Genomic DNA, 19,897 nt, shown 5'->3' on the forward strand with positions numbered 1-19,897 from the left:
CATCTGGCATCCAGGGTCAACTGTAAGCTGTCCATTATGAAACAACATTTGATTGAAAGACTGTAGCAAAGCATGTGAAAGCAATCAGTCAACTTTGTACATATATCTTAAACATGAAAACTACAAAGCCAAACACATTGAAAACACTGTACAAAGTTTACATAAAGTATCTAATTGACATTCTATGAATATTTTGGAAGAATGAGAGATGTACACATATATGAGAAATTTCCCTAACAAATTGCGCCAGCCGGTGTGCCGAGCAGTTCTAGGCGCTTCAGTCTGGAACCGCACGACCGCAACGGTTGCAGGTTCGAATCCTGCCTCAGGCATGGATGTGCGTGATGTCCTTAGGTTAGTTAGGTTTAAGTAGCTCTAAGTTCTAGGCGACTGACGACCATAGACGTTAAGTCACATAGTGCTCAGAGCCATTTGAACCATTTGATCAACAACTACGTACATACATACATACATACATACATACATACATACATACATACATTAATCCTTGTTTCATAGATAATGGATATGACGTTTCATAATGATGTGCAACGTGGAATTTTAAATAGTTTTCTGTACATAAAATAATATTTTTTTCTTTTTTCTCTTTATTTATTTTAATACATTTACTACTTCATATCTAAGAATTCATCCATTGAGTAGGAGTAGTTGTCATTCAGAAATTCTTTTAATTTGCTTTTAATTGGTGATTGGCTACCTGCCAGACTTTTAATACTATTTGGCAAATGACCAAAGATTTTTGTGGCATCATAATTTACCCTTTTCTGTGCCAAAGTGAGATTTAATCCAGAGTAGTGAAGATCATCCTTTCTTCTAGTGTTGTAGCTATGCATGCACTCTGCTGTTATTTTTTAACTCGACCTAGATGTGAGTAAAAATATAATTTATAAAAATGATAAATAAAATCATAAATAACATGTGTATAAGACTCACTTTTCCAAACCACAGAGGCACATTTGAAAATGGCATTGTATGCTGAAACAAGTGAACTTGTTGAACAGAAACCTATGTATATGAGGTCTGTTCAAAAAATTCCATAACTTTGTCCACTAGCAGACCTTTCACTTATTGTGCATAGTCTCCTTTGAAATACTCTCCTCCACAATTGATACATTACTTGCGATGCCATTTCCACTTTCAGGACCATTGTTGGTATGCGTCTTGCTGGATCGCTTTAAGTTGCATCTGCTGCGAATTTTCTTCAATGTTTCCTATTGTTGCAAATCTTTATCCTCTGTGTGATTTACTATTTTGGAAATTAAAACAAAATCTACAGGAGGCAGGTCTGGAGAGTACAGAGGATGAGGCAGCACAGTGATTCAGCTTTTTTGTGCGATAGTCACAAAACAACAGGGATGAATGTGTGGGTGTGTTATTGTGATGCAAGAGCCATGAATTGTTTGACCACATTTCAGCCCCCCTGGGATTAGAATAGGCCAGAGATATTCCTGGCTGTCATAAGAGTTGACTAAAAGGAATCTATCACCTTCCGGCCTGTATGCGATGGTCCCCTGTATGGTTTGACCTCTGCTTCTCAAAATTTCCCCTAAGAGGGAGCCAACTGTGGTAGGGCACCTTACATGGTGCATTGTGTCCATCATGCATTGGGATGTTTAGCCCACATTGCAGTCCTGCTCATCCTCCATCTCTTGGGCAAGGACACCTTCCTGGGTGCATTTTCCTTCACCTACTATGCTGTGTCGTTTTCGTTGCCAATGATGACTTTGGAATTCTTGGCACCTCATATCCATCACAGTAACTAGTCTATTTAGGTGGGACCGCCATGTACTCAGTTGGTTGTAGCCCCCTGACTACACAGGGATCCCTCTGCTGATGCCTGCACCTCTAACTGGCCACATATGCCAAGAAGTAGATGCCCATCACCCTGGAGCGTCAGGACTCCCAGCAATGGTCATCCTGCCAGGTGGCTTTTGCTGTGGCTGGGTGGTGCCCATGGGGACGTCCTCTGGTCACAGTGGATGGCATCTGGGCATATGACGTGCAATGAAGTGCACCATGTCATCAGTTGCTGGTGATCAAATGCCAGTAGTCTCTAAGTGTTCCAAGTCTCAGTACAATGCAAGAAAATATGATCCTAAGTCATTCCTCTCCCTGGCCACACCAGGGAGGAATGCCGGTACTTCATGTGTACAAGAGCTGATGCGGACTGCTTAGTCTTGATGATGCCTCAGTTTTTTGTAGAGCATTTAGAGGACAAGTTTGGGGAGGTGGAGGGCTTGTCCATACTGTGGTCAGAGTCAGTCTTGAAGAAAACAGCATCCTCTGGCCTGTCATGATCATTTCTTGTTTGTGACAAACTGGGGGATGTTTCCGTAACCATTATGCACCATAAGAGCTCAAATATGGACCTTCTTTTGTTGTCTGACAGCGGGGTGTGCGCCAACTTAAAGCAACGAGAGTTTGTTTCATGCAGCGCATCCATTGAGGTCCAAGGGATAATCAGGTTGCCACCAGTGCTTTCATCTTGGCCTTCATGGATGACACCATAACCGAGAAGATGAAGGTGTTGGTCTACTTCTGTGATGTCAAGCCATATATCCCTCCCCCAGTGCAATTCTTTAAGTGCTGAAAGTTCGGCCGTATGTCTTCCCGCTGTACTTCCAGCATCGTCTGTTGAGATTGTGGATGTCCATCCCACCCCAGTACTCCATGTGTCCCACCTCCCATCAGTGGCAACTGCAGAGAACATCATTCCCCTTGCTCACCAGACTGCAGGATTTTACAGTGAGAAAGGAAAATGATGGAATAAAAGACCCTGGACTACACTGAGGCTAAGAGGAAGTTTGAGCACGTACTTCCTGTGGCTAAGGCCTCCTCGTATGCCACCACTATGAGATCAGTTGTAGCCCCATCAGTTCTGAGAGTTCCAGTTGCCTCTCAGAGCTGGAAGACATCAGCTGCCCCTTTGATGGTGGGGGGCACTTCCCTCACTGTTGGTCCGGCACCACCTACCTCGGGAGCACTGTCCTCCAACCATCAGAGACACAAGTCCCCACTTCTCAGGCGGAGAAGCGTAAGTCTCCTTCGGCTCCTCTCACTACAAAGTTGTCCCTTGGGTCACTCCCTTCCCAGGTTTCTGCTAGTGGGAAAGATGTCACTTACCACTGGCTGAAGTTCCCAAAAGCAGATGGTTGTAGGGCTTCATGATAATCCTCCATCCCAGAGACAGAATCAGTGAATCTGTCCCAGCCAGAGAAAAGCAAGGACCGGCAAGGGAATTCCAGAAAGAAGACCCCCAAAACCAAGGGAATTGCGGTGGCACCCACACCAACTGCTGCCTACAAGCCCTGCATCTGCATCTGAGGATGAGGTAAAGATTCTGGCATCCACTTAGGACCTAGATCTCGCCAGACCCTCACACACAGTGTATATAGCCTGTTCAGGAAAAAGTCAGTGGCAGCAGGTGACCTTGAGGCATATACTGCCTCATTGAGTGTTTCATGCCTACCCAGTCTCACGAACACATCATCCTCCAGTGGAATTGGGGCGGTTTTTTCCACCACCTGGCTGAGCTATGACAACTGTTAAGCTTTACACCTGCTTTCTGCATCGCCTTCCAGGAGACATGGTTCCTGTCAGTGCGGTTCCCTGCCCTTCATGGCTACTGGGGATATTACAAGAACCACAGCGAATATAATAGTGTGTCAGGTGGAGTTTGCGTTTATGTCCTGAACTCAGTATGTAGTGAACCTGTGCCCCTTCAAACTCCTCTTGAAGCTGTGGCTGTCAGGATACCGACAACACAGGAAGTAACTGTCTGCAGCGTCTATCTCCCTCCAGATGGTACAGTACCCCTGAATGTATTGGCTGCACTGATTGATCAACTCCCTACATATTTCCTATTTAGGGGAGATTTTAACACCCATAACTCCATGTAGGGTAGCCCATGTTTACTGGGCGTGGCAGAGGTGTCAAATTGTCCCAACTCGACATCTGTCTCTTAAATACAAGTCGCCTCCACACATTTCAGTGTGGCACATGGCACCTATTCGGCCATTGATCTCTCAGTCCGCAGTTCTGACCTTCTTCCATCTATCCACTGGAGAGCACATGTTGACCTGTGTGGTAGTGATCACTTCCCCATCTTTGTGTCACTTCCCCGGCGTCATGCCCATAAACGCCTACCCAGATGGGCTTCAAACAAGGCAGACTGGGTAGCTTTCACCTCTGCTACCACTGTTGAATCTCCCTCACATGGTGCCATCGATGTTGTGATTAAGCAGGTCACTACAACGATCGATCCTGTGGCGGAAAGCGCGATCCCTCATTCTCTAGGGTGCCCTGGCGAAAGACAGTCCCTTGGTGGTCGCCAGAAGTCGCCGAGGCAAGAGCGTTGGCAAGCTCTACAGTGACAGAAGTGGCACCCTTCTCTAGAGCACCTAATAGCCTTTAAGTGGCTCTGTGCTGCATTTGCTTGCTTATAAAACGACGAAAGCAGGAGTGTTGGGAGAGCTATGTGTTGATCATTGGGTGCCAAATGTCACCTTTCCAAGTCTGGACGATGATCAGACGTCTTTTTGGGTACCAGACCCTAACAGATGTCCCTGGAATTAACATCAATGGTGTGCTCTCTACCAATGCAAATGTGACTGCCGAGCACTTTGCTCGAGCCTGTGTGTCAGAGGACTACCCCCCAGCCTTTCACACCATCAATCAAAGGAAAGTCCTCTCGTTCACTACATGCCACAGTAAACTCTATAACGCCCCCTATACAGAGTGGGAGCCCCTCAGCCCTTGCACATTGCCCCAACACTTCTGCTGGATTGGATTGGATCGGATCCACAGTCAGATGATTAAACATCTTTCGTCTGACTACAAGCAATATCTCCTCATCATCTTCAGCCGGTTCTGGTTTGTGGCGTCTTTCCATTGCAATGGCGGGAGAGCACCATCATTCTGGTGCTAAAACCCAGAAAAATCAGCTTGATGCAGATAGCTACTGGCCCATCGGCCTCACCAATGTTCTCTGTAAGATGCTGGAACGTATGGTGTGTCGGTAGTTGGATTGGATCCTGGAGTCTCGTAGTCTACTGGCTTTATGTCAGGGCAGTTTGTGCCAGGCTCGCTCTACCACTGATAATCTTGTGTCCCCAGAGTCTGCCATCCGAACAGCCTTTTCTAGAAGCCAACATGTGGTTGCCGTCTTTTTTGACTTACGTAAAGCATACGACACAACTTGGCAACATCATATTCTTGCCACATTGTACGAGTGGTATCTCCTGGGCGCACTTCAGATTTTTATCCAAACCTTCCTGTCACTATGTACTTTCCATGCCCAAGTTGGTATCTCCCATAGTCCCCCCTGTATTCAGGAGAATGGAGTTGTGAGGGCTCCATATTGAGTGTGTCTCTGTGGCCATTTATGGCCTAGCTGTAGGGCTGTTGGTGTCTCTTCTCTGTATTCCGATGACTTCTGCATTTCATATTGTTCCTCCAGTACTGGTGCTGCTGAGCGGCGCCTACAGGGAGCCATTCACAAGATGTCAGTCATGGGCTCTAGCCCATGGCTTTCATTTATCAGCCACGAAGTCTTGTGTCATGCACTTCTGTCAGCGTCATACTGTTCATCCAGAACCAGAACTTGACCTTAATGACGATCCACTCACTGTATTCGAGACATATCGGTTCTTAGGACTGGTTTTCTGATTCTCGATTGACTTGTCTATCTCACCTTCGTCAGCTTAAGTGGAAGTGCTGGCAGCACCTCAAGACCTTCGGTGGCTTGAGCAACACCATCTAGGGTGCAGATCACTCTATGCTGCTGCATCTACAGAGCCCTTGCTCAATCTCGCCTTGACTATGGGAGTCTGATTTACGGTTTGGCAGCACCCTCAGTGTTGTGTGTACTCGACCCAGTGCATGACTGTGGAATTCGCCTAGTGACAGGAGATTTTAGAACGAGTCTGGTGATCAGTGTTCTGGTGGACACCGGAGTTCCTCAATTGCAGCTCTGACGTTCACAACTGCTCGCCAGTTCTGTTGCCCACATTTGTCGTTGTCCTGAGCATCAGAATTACCATCTCCTTTTCCCACCCATGGCAGTTCATTTCCCATATTGGCGGCCCAGGTCAGTGCCCACGATTGCATTTCACATTCAATCCCTTCTCTCTGAACTGAAGTTCTTCTCTTTAGCACTTCCACTTGAGGTCCATTCACGTACACCTCTATGGTGTGCAGCTTGGCCAAAGCTTCGTCTGTACCTTTTGCATGACCCAAGGACTCTGTTAACCCCACTGCTCTCCTTGTCACTTTCTCTCAATTCTTGACATTTTACTGGAGCTCTGAAGTTATTTACACTGACAGCTCGATGGCTGCTGGTAATGTTGGCTTCGCCTATATCCACAGAGGCCTTATTGAAAGCATTGCTTGACCACTGCCTGCAATGCATTCACTGCAGAACGTGTGACCATCTCTCGTGCACTTCAGTACATCTGTTTCTGTTCTGGTGAGTCGTTTATTCTCTGTTCTGACTCTCTGAGGAGCTTAGAAGCTACCAACCAGTGCTACTCTCGCCATCTTTGGTCGCAAACGTCCAGGAGCCCATCTCTGCCCTGGAACGGTCCACTCTTTCAGTGGAGTTTGTGTGGACCCCAGGACATGTCGGAACCCCAGGGAACAAACTTGCTGACAGGCTGGCCAAGCAAGCTATGCGGAAACTGCTCCTGGAGATGGGCATCTCTGAAACTAACCTGCATTCTGTTTTAAGCCACAAGGTTTTTCGGCTTGGGAGAGGAAGTGGCATAACAGTATGCACAACAAACTGTGTGTTATTAAGGGGCTGTGAATGTGTAGAAGCCTTCCCTGTGGGCTTCTCACAGGGAATCAGTCGTCGTTTGTTGGCTTCACATTGGCTGTATGTGACTCACACATGGTTACCTCCTCCACTGCGAGGACCCACCTCAGTGTTGCTGTGGTTCCCAAATGGTGATCCTCCTCTTGCTGGACTGCCCACTTTTAGCCACTCTGCGGCAGACTTTTAACTTTCCCAGTATCCTACCTTCGGTGTTGGGCAACAACAGCTTTAGTCTTCCCTTATTCGTGAGGGTGTGTTTTATCATTTGATCTGAGTTTTAGCGCATGTCCTTTGTCCCTCTGTGTCCTCCACCCTATGACCTTTATGGAGGAGATATTAAGGTGTGGCTGGCTTCTTTTTTATTCTCATGGTCCGCCGGCCATTGTAATTTGTTATCTTGTTTTTAATATCTTCCCCCTGTCTCTCGCGTCTTTCTGGGGTATTCTTGTCCTGTTTTGTCCTTTGTAGTGTTTGTTGTCCTTCTGTCATTCTTCTGTTTCTTCCTTTCTGCTGTTATTGTGCCGTACATCTTCCTTTTTTCTTGTTTCCTTTGGGTAATTGTTCTACTGGGAACAAGGGGCCGATGACCTCGCAGTTTGGTCTCTTTCCCGTCCCCCCCCCTTTTTTTAAACTAACCAGAACTGACTGGTTAATCATCAGATTGGTAAGCACATTCATAATTAAATTAATTAAAATCACACACACACACACACACACACACACACACACACACACACACACACACACACACACACACACACACACAAAATTCCTTGCAGGTGTCGCAACACATCCCTACAGTATCATCGATTAACAGTTTGTCCCTGTGGTATGAATTCATGACTACATTCTTGACATTAGTGTCATCAGTAGATGTCGAAGGGTGTCCTGAATGAGGGATGTCTTTGATTTCCATCTGGCCATTTTTAAACAATGTGAATCATTTTTAAACTGAGTACACCTCAAGCGCTTAGTTGTGTCTGTAAGTGTTTTCTCGAGTTTCACACAAAATTTAATGCAGACATCTTGCTCCTGTGCCTCTGCCATATCACAATTTGCAAACTGTGACACCTTTTAATCAATACATCATTGAACAACAGCTAACAGCCATACAACAATGAAACTTCTGGCAGATACTCATTAAACACAGACGTGTGCAGAGCTTGAAATCGCATTTGAGTCCAACACACCATTGGCTCAAAATTACGAATGGTTTGCAATTTTGAACAGATCTCGAACAAGTAAATAAGGATAAAGATTTGACTTCTTACAAAACTAGTAAGAAAGTTTAGAGAAGTGGTGTTTGTCATAGGCTGAAAATGATTCTACAGCCACCCACGTATGTCTTGCATAAGTCAGTGAAGAAAAGATATGAAAAATGAGGTTTCAGAAGGAGACATATAGAGAACCATTATTTCCTAACAGCACTTGTAAGTGGGACAGAAAAGGGAATGACTAGCAGTAGTAAAAGCAGTGCATCTCCATGTGCTGTTACAAGATTGGTGTCCAATAGTGTGAAGAAAATTGAAGAGAACCAGTAAATAAGGTCACCACATCAGTTAAGGAAGTTCTTTTAAACAGTGATTTACTATTGGGAATGTCAAAACATCGTTAAATTCCTCCATAGTAATGATATGCCAGAGGTGTCACATACATTCATTGTTTATGTAAATGACATTCACAGGATGATATAAATTAAGTTCTTTTGAAGGCCATCTTTGCTAAATAAGCTCTCCATATTGAAACAGAACCTATGTAAAGAGAGAGAAGAGAGCTTACAGAAAAGTAAAAACAGAATCCAACCTCTGTTAATAATACTATTTATTATGTACAAATAGTGTCATAAACAGTTCAGAACTGACTGGTTAATCATCAGATTGGTATGCACATTCATAATTAAATTAATTAAAATCACACACACACACACACACACACACACACACACACACACACACACACACACACACTCACACACGGAGCCAAAGAAATTGCCTGTTGGAGAAGTTACAACATGTACAGTAATGTTACAGTAGGAGGTTAACAATGCATGCAAGTTTCACCTTAAGCAATACATACTGCATGAAACTTATTTGTAACTAAATTGAAAATAAAAAATCATTATTTATCATAATGGTATAAGGAAATTTTACAACTGTGCGTACATAAATATTATGAGAGTGGTGATGAGAAGGTTGACAAGTAAATGTTAAAGAAAGAAAAGGAAAGTGGAAAAACATCGAAGGTTAAAATTCTTGAGGAAAAAACATGGTATGGATAAGTGGATTATGAATATAGTTTCATTTGCTGAGAAAGGAAAATTCAGCACTTGGAAGTTATTGGTCACCCTTATGGAATCATGTCTCCTTCATGGCTGTCACATACAGTATTACACAACCTAGGATGTTACTATGTACATTTCTGTAGCTGTAAGCTGTCGATGAATAGGGAGGATGTAGCTGCATGGCAATGGCAATTTGTAAGGCAGATCCTTGGCTTCAGTATCAATTAAGTGGTGAGGCTTGATGAGATGTGGGTCAGTCATGGTCACTTTATGAAGCAGGCCTGGCCAGTTGACATAACTAAGGGAACATTCACTAATTGGCTTCAATTTCATAATGTTGATTTAAGTGGCAGATAACCCTACAAAGGTGGTGCTTATGGAATGAATACCCCTACAAAAAACACAGTTCCCCATGTACGAGCTCGTGAAGGCATATGAGTATACAATCAGTAGGCTACCACTTTGTTGCTACCATTTCAACCCAACAGAGTTAATATGGGCCCAAATTAAGAGGTACATAACCAGGAGTAATAATAAATTTGTGTCTTCTGCAGTCTGAAAGCCCACAAAAGAAGCAGTTTTAGAATGTCATATCTGAAGACTGGAAGAACACCAACATACCTACTTACACCTTCACTGAAGGGGAAGACTTTCATTTAATAACATCAGTACAGTACAGTGTTACGTACATCATCTGTGAGTGGCAAGAGTGAATTGAGTGGAATTTTTACCTTATCACAAAAGAAATTAAATATATATAGCGTATTCAGAGTGAAATGCACAATTTACAGCAGTAAGTAGCTACATAACAAAATAATTTTGGAGTAAGTTTTGCCCCCCCCCATGAAACACGGATCTTGGCATTGGTGGGGAGGCTTGCGTGTCTCAACAATACAGATAGCTGTACCGTAGGTGCAATGACAATGGAGGGGTATCTGTTCAGAGGCCAGACAAACGTGTGGTTCTTGAAGAGGGGCAGCAGCCTTTTCAGTAATTTCAGGGGCAACAGTCTGGATGATTGACTGATCTGGCCTTGTAACACTAACCAAAATAGCCTCGCTGTTCTGGCACTGTGAACAGCTGAAAGGAAGGGTAAACTACAGCCATAATTTTTCCCGAGGGCATTAAGCTTTACTGTATGATTAAATGATGATGGCGTCCTCTTGGGTAAAATATTCCGGAGGTAAAATAGTCCCCCATTCGAGTCTACGGCCAGTGACTACTCAGGAGGACGTTGATATCAGGAGAAAGAAAACTGGCATTCTATGGATCGGAGTGTGGAATGTCAGATCCCTTAATAGGGCACGTAGGTTAGAAAAAAAGGGAAATGGATAGGTTTAAGAGTTAGATATAGTGGGAATTAGTGAAGTTCGGTGGCAGGAGGAACAAGACTTTTGGTCAGGTGAATACAGGGTTATTAATACAAAATCATATAGGGGTAATGCAGGAGTAGGTTTAATAATGAATAAGAAAATAGGAGTGTGGGTAAGTACTACCAACAGCATAGTGAACGCATTATTGTGGCCAAAATGGACACAAAGCCCATGCCTACTAATGGTAGTTCAAGTTTATATGCCAACTGGCTCTGCAGATGATGAAGAAATTGATGAAATGTATGAGGAGATAAAAGAAATTATTCAAATAGTGAAGGGAGATGAAAATTTAATAGTCATGGGTGACTGGAATTCAAGCGTAGGAAAAGAGAGAAGGAAACATAGTAGGTGAATATGGATTGGGGCTAAGAAATGAAAGAGGAAGCCGTCTGGTAGAATTTTGCACATTGCATAACTTAATCATAGCTAACACATGGTTTAAGAATTATGAAGGAAGATTGTATACATGGAAGAACCCTGGAGATACTAAAGGTATCAGATAGACTATATAATGGTAAGACAGAGATTTAGGAACCACGTTTTAAATTGTAAGACATTTCCAGGGGCAGATGTGGACTCTGACCACAATCTATTGGTTATGAACTGTAGATAAAAACTGAAAAAACTGCCAAAATGTGGAAATTTAAGGAGATTCGACCTGGATAAACTGAAAGAACCAGAGGTTGTGCAGAGTTTCAGGGAGAGGATAAAGGAACAACTGACAGGAATGGGGGAAAGAAATACAGTAGAAGAAGAATGGGTAGCTCTGAGGGATGAAATAGTGAAGGCAGCAGAGGATCAAATTGGTAAAAAGACGAGGGCTAGTAGATCCCCTTGGGTAACAGAAGAAATATTGCATTTAATTGATAAAAGGAGAAAATATAAAAATGCATTAAATGAAGCAGGCAAAAAGGAATACAAACGTCTGAAAAATGAGATCGACATGAAGTGCAAAATGGCTAAGCAGGGATGGCTAGATCACAAATGTAAGGATGTGGAGGCATATCTCACTACGGGTAAGATAGATACTGGGTATAGGAAAATTATAGAGACCTTTGGAGAAAGGAGAACCACTTGCATGAATATCAAGAGCTGTATTGCAAACCCAGTTCTAAGCAAAGAAGGGAAAGCAGAAAGGTGGAAGGACTGTATAGAGGGTCTGTACAAGGGTGATGTCCTTGAAGAAAATATTATAGAAATGGAAGAGGATGTAGATGAAGATGAAATAGGGGATATGATACTGCATGGAGAGTTTGACAGAGCACTCAAAGACCTGATTCGAAACAAGGCCCCCAGAGTAGACAACATTCCATTAGAACTACTGATATCCTTGGGAGAGCCAGTCCTGACAAAACCTTACCATCTGGTGAGCAAGTTGTATGAAACAGGCGAAATACCCTCAGACTTCAAGAAGAATGTAATAATTCCAATTCCAAAGAAAGCAGGTCTTGACAGATGTGAAAATTACTGAACTATGAGTTTAATAAGTCACGGCTGCAAAATACTAGTGCGAATTCCTTAGACACGAGTGGAGAAACTAATAGAAGCCGACCACGAGAAAGATCACTTGGGATTCCGTAGAAATGTTGGAACACGTGAGGCAATATTGACCTTACGACTTATCTTAGAAGAAAGATTAAGAAAAGGCAAACCTACGCTTCTAGCATTTGTAGACTTAGAGAAAGCTTTTGACAATGTTGACTGGAATACTCTCTTTCAAATTCTAAAGGTGGCAGGGGTAAAATACAGGGAGCAAAAGGCTATTTACAATTTGTACAGAAACTAGGTGGCAGTCATAAGAGTCGAGGGGCATGAAAGGGAAGCAGTGGTTGGGAAGGGAGTGAGGCAGGGTTGTAGCCTATCCCCAATGTTATTCAATCTGTATATTGAGCAAGCAGTAAAGGAAACAAAACAGAATTTCGGAGTAGGTATTAAAGTCCATGGAGAAGAAATAAAAACTTTGAGGTTCGCCGATGACATTGTAATTCTGTCGGAGACAGCAAAGGACTTGGAAGAGCAGTTGAATGGAATGGATAGTGTCTTGAAAGGAGGATATAAGGCGAACATCAACAAAAGCAAAACGAGGATAATGGAATGTAGTTGAGTTAAGTCGGGTGATGCTGAGGGTATTAGATTAGGAAATTAGACACTTAAAGTAGTAAAGGAGTTTTGATATTTGGGGAGCAAAATAACTGATGATGGTCGAAGTAGAGGGGATATAAAATGTAGCCTGGCAATGGCAAGGAAAGCGTTTCTGAAGAAGAGAAATTTGTTAACATCAAGTATAGATTTAAGTGTCAGGAAGACATTTCTGAAAGTATTTGTATGGAGTGTAGCCATGTATGGAAGTGAAACATGGACGATAAATAGTTTGGACAAGAAGAGAATAGAGGCTTTTGAAATGTGGTGCTACAGAATAATGCTGAAGATTAGATGGGTAGATCACATAACTAATGAGGAAGTATTGAATAGGATTGGGGAGAAGTTTGTGGCACAACTTGACCAGAAGAAGGGATCGGTTGGTAGGACATGTTCTGAGACAGCAAGGGATCACCAATTTAGTATTGGAGGGCAGCGTGGAGGGTAAAAATCGTAGAGGGAGACCAAGAGACGAATACACTAAGCAGATTCAGAAGGATGTAGGCTGCAGTAGGTACTAGGAGATGAAGAAGCTTGCACAGGATAGAGTAGAATGGAGAGCTGCATCAAACCAGTCTCAGGACAGAAGACAACAACAACAACAATATAGTCTGCATCCCACAAAATAAATATTACCATTTACAGTATAATTGCTGCAATACTGAAGTAATGTTTTTTGTATCAATTTTTTTCTTTCTCCCAATACTTGTTGTGGTATTTAAAATATGTTTTCTCACCATGATAGACATGCACACGTATTATATTTTATTGTGTTAGACATAAGTAGGTGGATCAGAAAAATTAATAACATATTCATTGTAAATGTAGCATTCCATATCTCATAATGAAACCATATGACTGACCACTTAGTACTTGATGCACAAGTGACCATTGTGCATCATATGTAACTGAAACTGTCTCATGTTAGAAGTCTCTGACAGGATTATGATTTGAAGTTGATGAAAATTTGACGTATTTCTAAGATTTCATTCATTTCATCTGTTCACTTAACATCAATAACAAAAACGTTCCCCACACGTAGAAAAATTGATAACATCAGATAATCCATTATTGTGAACTGTCCATATATTAACTTAATAATTTTCTGCCTCAAATAAAGTGAAAACACAGTACAGCTCATTGAGAAAATGTCGAGGTGGGATCCTTATTTATAATGACAGTAGTTTGAGAGATTGAGCAAGTTGAATGAAGTGGAAGATTATTTGAGAGTTCAGTGTGGGATGCACCTCCACAATCATCTGCTCAACTGTCAGTTCTAAAGTGATTTTGAACAGACCATAGTACTTTGTGTATATCTGTATAATTTACCACTTCAGAAACATTAAGAGAGATAATTGAGAGTGTTTGCTATTCTTCCTACAATAGAGTAAATGAGCCATTGCATTTTCACACTTCTTGTAAATGGTCAATAACAGAGTACTGTATTCCCAGTTTAGACTTACACCAATGAGGCATAAATTTTAATGTGAAAACTTTTCAAATTAGGGGTTTCTCAACAGCCAGTGAAGAGGTGAGTGCTGAGAATCACTAATAGAGACTAAAAAATAAAGAAATGAATCTGAAAATAGGTTAGAGTTGGTGATCTAGTTAGGACTGTAATGAAAATTGGATGGTAGGGGGTACGACATGGACAGAAGAAGGTAGACATGAAGGTAGGCCGGCCACAAAAGTTATTTGTTGCATTTCAAAAGAAAAGAAAATGAAAAACTTGAAGGCAGTAGATGACTTTGAAAAATACACAGGAAAAAAAGTAAAAGTGTAAACCTGAGGACTCTAATGCATGGAAAAGTCTAGGTGTGGCTTTGATTCAGCAGTAGAAGTCAAATGGCTGCTGGTGTTACCGATGGTTGTAGTGTATGTTTATAACCTTCAAATTACTGTGTAGCTGCATCTGTACATAAACTGAGAAATTATTAAGCTGCGGGTCTCTGATGTGACATGGAAACCACACAATTTCAGTTTCCCTGAACTTCTAGAGCTTGTGTCTCTTCACTCACAATTTTCTGCATCATTTGAACTATGTGTGTGTCCAGCATTTTATTATTTACTATTCTTGACTCTTGCTTCTAAAGTAGGTCATTCGCTTGATGAATACTTATTGTTTGTACTGTTTTCTGCATTATCAGGATATATATATATATATATATATATATATATATATATATATATATATATATATATTAAAGGACATGTTATTGATATGTTTACCACAGAAACAGGGACTGTAAGGATGTACCAAGCAACAAAATATGCTAGCCTCTCAATGTTCTGGCCATTCCATCCATGTATGAGAGAGTGTCTGTAATTTAGTTTAAACAAAAAGGAAGTGTACTTTATTAAGTCCCAAGATACATTAACTTTCATAGAAGACTTACTTTTTGAGTGTGTACATATACAGTAGTATCACTTACTATGAAACATGTCCCAAATTTTTAGTTGTCACAATAATGATAAATGACGTCAGCGCCGTGCTGCCTTACAAGCATTACACCAGTACTGCATGTATCTGGTTGCTGCATAATGTTATTCAGGAAGGTGTCTGTAGCTTTGGCACCAGCAGCATGAGAAATCTTTATGCTCTCTCCTCATACGCCCTTTTCTTCGTATTTCATCAAACCTGTTATACACTTATTTCCTCACCTTGTAACATTTGGTGTATCTCACAGTTTTCCTCATTCAGCCACTTAGCAAAATATTCATAAATGTCTCATCCTCCTGGAGCTTATAGAATGTTTAACATTGTACTTGACAAACAACATTGCTGTGTCCATTACTTCTCCTTGACCAGCTAGAGACCAGTGGTGGGCCATGTTACAGAGGCCTGAGTTCTGAGAGCCACATTAGTGAAAGTTTAGTTTAAGAGTAAAAACGAACACTTCAAATATTCTGCGGTCTGAAAAGCTGACAGCTTACAAATATGTGTATGTTGTCTTTCACTGGTTTCACAGTATTTGTATAGCATTAGAATCAGATGTACAGAGTAAGAAAGTGTCATTCAAAGTTGACATGTGTTAAGCTGTTCAAGACTACAGTCAGCAAAGACAGTACCATTTGTTTAAAATTAAAAATTATTCCAATATTTTGGCCATAATTGAGAATGGCTGACACAATTGGCAATGGCTGAATTGTGTGGATTGTAACTTGAATGACAGTATACACCATGTATAATGCTCATGGCATGGGATAATGTGTAAATCTCCCATTTAAGTTATACTTCATGCTTGCAGGCAATTCAGTAGCCTTAAGGCTGAAACTTCCTGTGGGTGATTAAAATTATTTGTTGGACTAAAACTCAAAACTGGAATCTTGCACATTGTGGCCTGGCACCAACACCATGTCAGGAAGTTTCAGAACTGTGCATACAGTATTTTAGTGTGAAATATTCATTCCAGGAACCATATGATTGATAGCGTCCACATTTATTTTTGTGATATGAATGTTGGAATTGTTCAGTAAGTTAATGATGTATGTTTCTTAAACTCATTGGTCTGTATTGCTAGCCCTCAGCTGAAATTCATCCCCATGCATATGTGAATGCATTTGCATCTGTAATTCAGCAAGGAAATACTTGTCTTTGTAGATGCACTGAGTCGTTTACTGCTTCAGACTGATTTTTTTTGTATGTATCTGTAATGAAACAATTTCTATAAATATTTTGCATGTTTCCACAACCTCTTATTATACATTGTAAGTTACTGCTCTGTATATTACCAGTAGGGAGTAATCCAGAAGTAGCAGTTGTCAGAATAGTAGTAGTGTGTCTTAATTTTTTTACTTACTTACCTTTTTGATTCATTACCTAATAGTGTTATAAAATGTTTCAGGAGATAGCTTCAAAAAGACTTGCACCACACAGTCCAAGGTAAGGTTTTCATTATTCATTGAATGATTCTCTTAGAAGTACAGTTAAGAGTGTATTAGTGCCCCACTACTGGAATGTGGGGAGGCCAGCCTGATCAGGTCAAATGTACTTTCCAAATTAAAAAAGAAGGCTGGTAAACAGGCCAGTTTTGATGTGGAGTTTAGGCACTTTCGAACATCCCACTGGGTGAATACCAGGCTGGTATCCATATTCAACTCAAAATGCATGACACACTAGTATCTAGAAAATGATCTTACACACACTCACAGGTTTTGGGGGAGGAGGGTGAATAGGAGACTTATAACTTCAGATGTTTAGTCTTCTAAAGCCCACAATCAACAATAACAGAAGTACTTATTCTCGTTAGCTCATGGGGAAAATGTTAGTTGTATATTGAGGACTTTTTCTTTTATTGTTGTATTAATAGGCAGCCCTATTACAGTATAAGGGAATATGATCAATATTGCATATGTATTTGGATTTGATGCTGTATGTGTGCTAGGCGAGAACGCCATAGTTTTGTACTATTAACTTTATACACAAGTTAGCAGTAAAATAAAAGTGACTAAGTGACGAAATCTAAAAGCTGTGTCCTTAACTGCGTGATATGAAAGGCCGATTTATGTATATGGTTTGCTGATGAAATGAAGTGTGTGAAGTTTTCATTGCTCCATTTTTCTGCTTCCAAGTGCTGAGCAGTATTTTTATAGAAGGTAGTGACTAAATCTTTTATTGTAACTAGTTTCTTAATCAACAAATCAGCATAATGAAAATAAACTGTAATAACTTTCATAGAAATTCCAGAGTAATTTTTAATTCCCTTCTGGCGTTCAAAGAAATTGAATTGGTAGTACGCGCCTGTTTATTTGAAGTTGAATCCACTGTCAACAGATGTCGACATCCTTCATATACAACACAAACAATGTGAAATGGAATGTTTTAGTGCAAAGTACCACACCCAAATGATATCCAACATAACAATGTGTAGGGTGGTGCATGAGAAATTGACCCTGAATACTAGAATTCTCATTGTTGCCCACCAATCATCATATATAGTTTCAAAGCTGCTGCAGTTCCATTTTGTGTTAAATACAAAAGTTGTGTCATGGTTAAGACTATAAAGAAATATCTCAGTGAGATACATCTCCTTAAGAAAGAATTGCAATAGTAAAGGGGTATTTCTGGAAAGAAGTTTCTTGACATTTCCATACAGACAGAGAGCAGTCTAACAGGATATGGTGTACTACAGAGTGAGTTGTGAACAAGAAAAAGACGCAGGCCCCACCTGTTTGTGCACCTAATGTGATCATGGTGATCAGAGTACAGTTGATCCAGAATCCAAAGCAATCAACACACAAATTGTCACAAGTGAATGTTTGTGCTGGCCTTGTCACCATGTTTTACACCATATAGTGATGAAACCCTACAATATGTCACACTTCTTGTGAGCCAATCTCATGAATTCATGAGAGATTCAAGAAGGAAAGACTGTCAGTAAAAGATGTGGCTGCTGCTTTCACCTGACGTAACCATGTATGATGTTTAATGGGGAGTGAGGGCGGGGGGGGGGGGGGGGTGGAGGTTCTAAAGGGAGAAGTGTACACACATAACCCAATAATGTTAGAAGACTTGAAGGACCATACTCCTGATGAAATTTTGAGATTTGGTGCGAAGAGCTGTTAAAGTATATATTTACATGTTAGCTTGCACAAAAAGTGCATTGAATCATGAGGTATTTTTAGCTTCTGATGTAATGTAGTGTAAAAGGCAAAATCGATTCAGTAAATATAGGCTTTTATATTAGCTTATTTATTATGTATTTATTATCTAATTACTACATCTTCATCTAATTTTTGTTGTATCTTTCATGGTGGACAACAGTTGATGCGTCGTTAGCAAGCAGCCTGTACTCGGGTCTAGTTTTTCAATCGCCATCCTACATAAGGCAATACAATATTGTTTTAAGCAAATTTGTTATGACCCATAAGTATATAATTTTCCTGTATTTGTTGTAAAAGCTTCATATCTATTATTTCATAATATGACACATAACATGATATGTGTTACAAACTACATCCACATTTATGTTTGTATTCTGCAATAGCATATGTTTCTTGTACACCACTGGAAATGAAAAGGTAAAGGTGATGCTTTTCATTTATGATAACTTCATAAAACTGAGTACTTCCTGAATCTTCAATACAAAATCTCACAAGAATTTATTTCCATAAGAGTTTTTCTGTTGAATGAAAGTACTTCTTGCTTATTTTCTAGTCCTTTTATTGTGTTCTGATTCAGTATCATCACTTTAGATTTACATCATTTACATTGTGCACCATATTTAAATACCGTTTGCTGTATACTTGCAAGCTTGCACAAGTTCTCTTTGTCTTCCTGCTCAAAGAGCAGAGTCAAATCATGATATCAAGACACACACAGGAACTCCATCCAAAACCTTACATTACCATCAAAGTTACAATGTGAGAGTCATGAGTCATAATGAGATACACCTGTAACATTGACCTTATTAACAATATAATTTCCAGTATTTGCAGACTCACTATATTTCAGACTGGTTGAAGTCGATTGTAGTTCAGGTCACCTGGTGTCTGATGGTATGTTAGTTCTTACTCACACTCTTGATATTTGTAGTTTCTGGACAGATCTTCTCTGTAGGCAATTATTTGTGAATATCTTGTAGAATTTCGTTGTGGATAAAAGTTTATGGTGCAGGGTTCTTGTGTTGTGGATAAGTTGTGCCAGTTTTTGTAAATATGGGTTTTTGTTCCCCTTCCAGTCTGAGCAAATTGTTATCTGTCGTTGGAATATGTCATAAATTATGCTAAAGCAGTAATGAATTTTGTGGACAATGATATAAGGATGTGGAAGGGTGATGTATGGAAGTTTGTCTCAGCCTAAGGAGCATGCACTGATAGCCAAAGTGGTGAAGGAGACTACTTAAGATAAGCAGCAAATCCAGGTTTGAGTCCTGTTGAGTTGTAGATTTATAGCAGATGTCAAGGAATGTGCAGTCAGTGAATTAAATTTTGAACTATTTCATACAGGTTTGGATCGTTAACAATGTCTATTCTTTCAGATGTGTGTGAGAAATTCTACTTTCACTTGTAAGTCTTCCCCCTGACTTTAACTAACAAGGCAGTATTGAAAATTTTCTCATCAGAATCAAGCCCTCAAATGGATGAACATCGTTCACTACATTGCCATAAGGTCCTTAAATTTTTAGCTGTTTACAGTAATTGTTCAGATACTTTTCCCACCAAACAAATTGTAGTTGTTTACAGAATTCATGCCAGCCAGAGTGGCTATGCGGTTCTAGGTGCTATAGTCTGGAAATGAGCAACTGCTACTGTTGTAGATTTAAATGC

At 40.7% G+C, this 19,897-nt stretch overlaps 4 protein-coding genes and 1 long non-coding RNA gene across 18 annotated transcripts in view; 3 read left to right on the forward strand and 2 right to left on the reverse strand.

Moving 5' to 3' along the window:
• LOC126295455 (zinc finger protein 708-like) overlaps positions 1-19,897 on the forward strand; it is an 885,643-nt gene that overhangs the window by 828,603 nt on the left and 37,143 nt on the right. The window contains exon 8 of the mRNA XM_049987986.1: positions 16,474-16,511. Within this exon, the coding sequence (XP_049843943.1) occupies positions 16,474-16,511 (38 nt within the window). The remainder of the gene's footprint in view (positions 1-16,473; positions 16,512-19,897) is intronic.
• The window catches only part of LOC126295459 (uncharacterized), a 1,097,875-nt gene that overhangs the window by 791,022 nt on the left and 286,956 nt on the right, over positions 1-19,897 (reverse strand). The window lies entirely within an intron of this gene.
• Positions 1-19,897, forward strand: part of LOC126295452 (zinc finger protein ZFP2-like) — a 909,451-nt gene that overhangs the window by 472,563 nt on the left and 416,991 nt on the right. The window lies entirely within an intron of this gene.
• The window catches only part of LOC126295457 (zinc finger protein 16-like), a 356,400-nt gene that overhangs the window by 295,474 nt on the left and 41,029 nt on the right, over positions 1-19,897 (forward strand). The window lies entirely within an intron of this gene.
• Positions 1-19,897, reverse strand: part of LOC126295458 (piggyBac transposable element-derived protein 3-like) — a 354,659-nt gene that overhangs the window by 289,027 nt on the left and 45,735 nt on the right. The gene's annotated exons all lie outside the window — the stretch shown is intronic.

Source organism: Schistocerca gregaria, chromosome 11 (genome assembly GCF_023897955.1).
Source record: "Schistocerca gregaria isolate iqSchGreg1 chromosome 11, iqSchGreg1.2, whole genome shotgun sequence".
In the NCBI taxonomy this organism is placed as follows: Eukaryota; Metazoa; Arthropoda; class Insecta; order Orthoptera; family Acrididae; genus Schistocerca; species Schistocerca gregaria.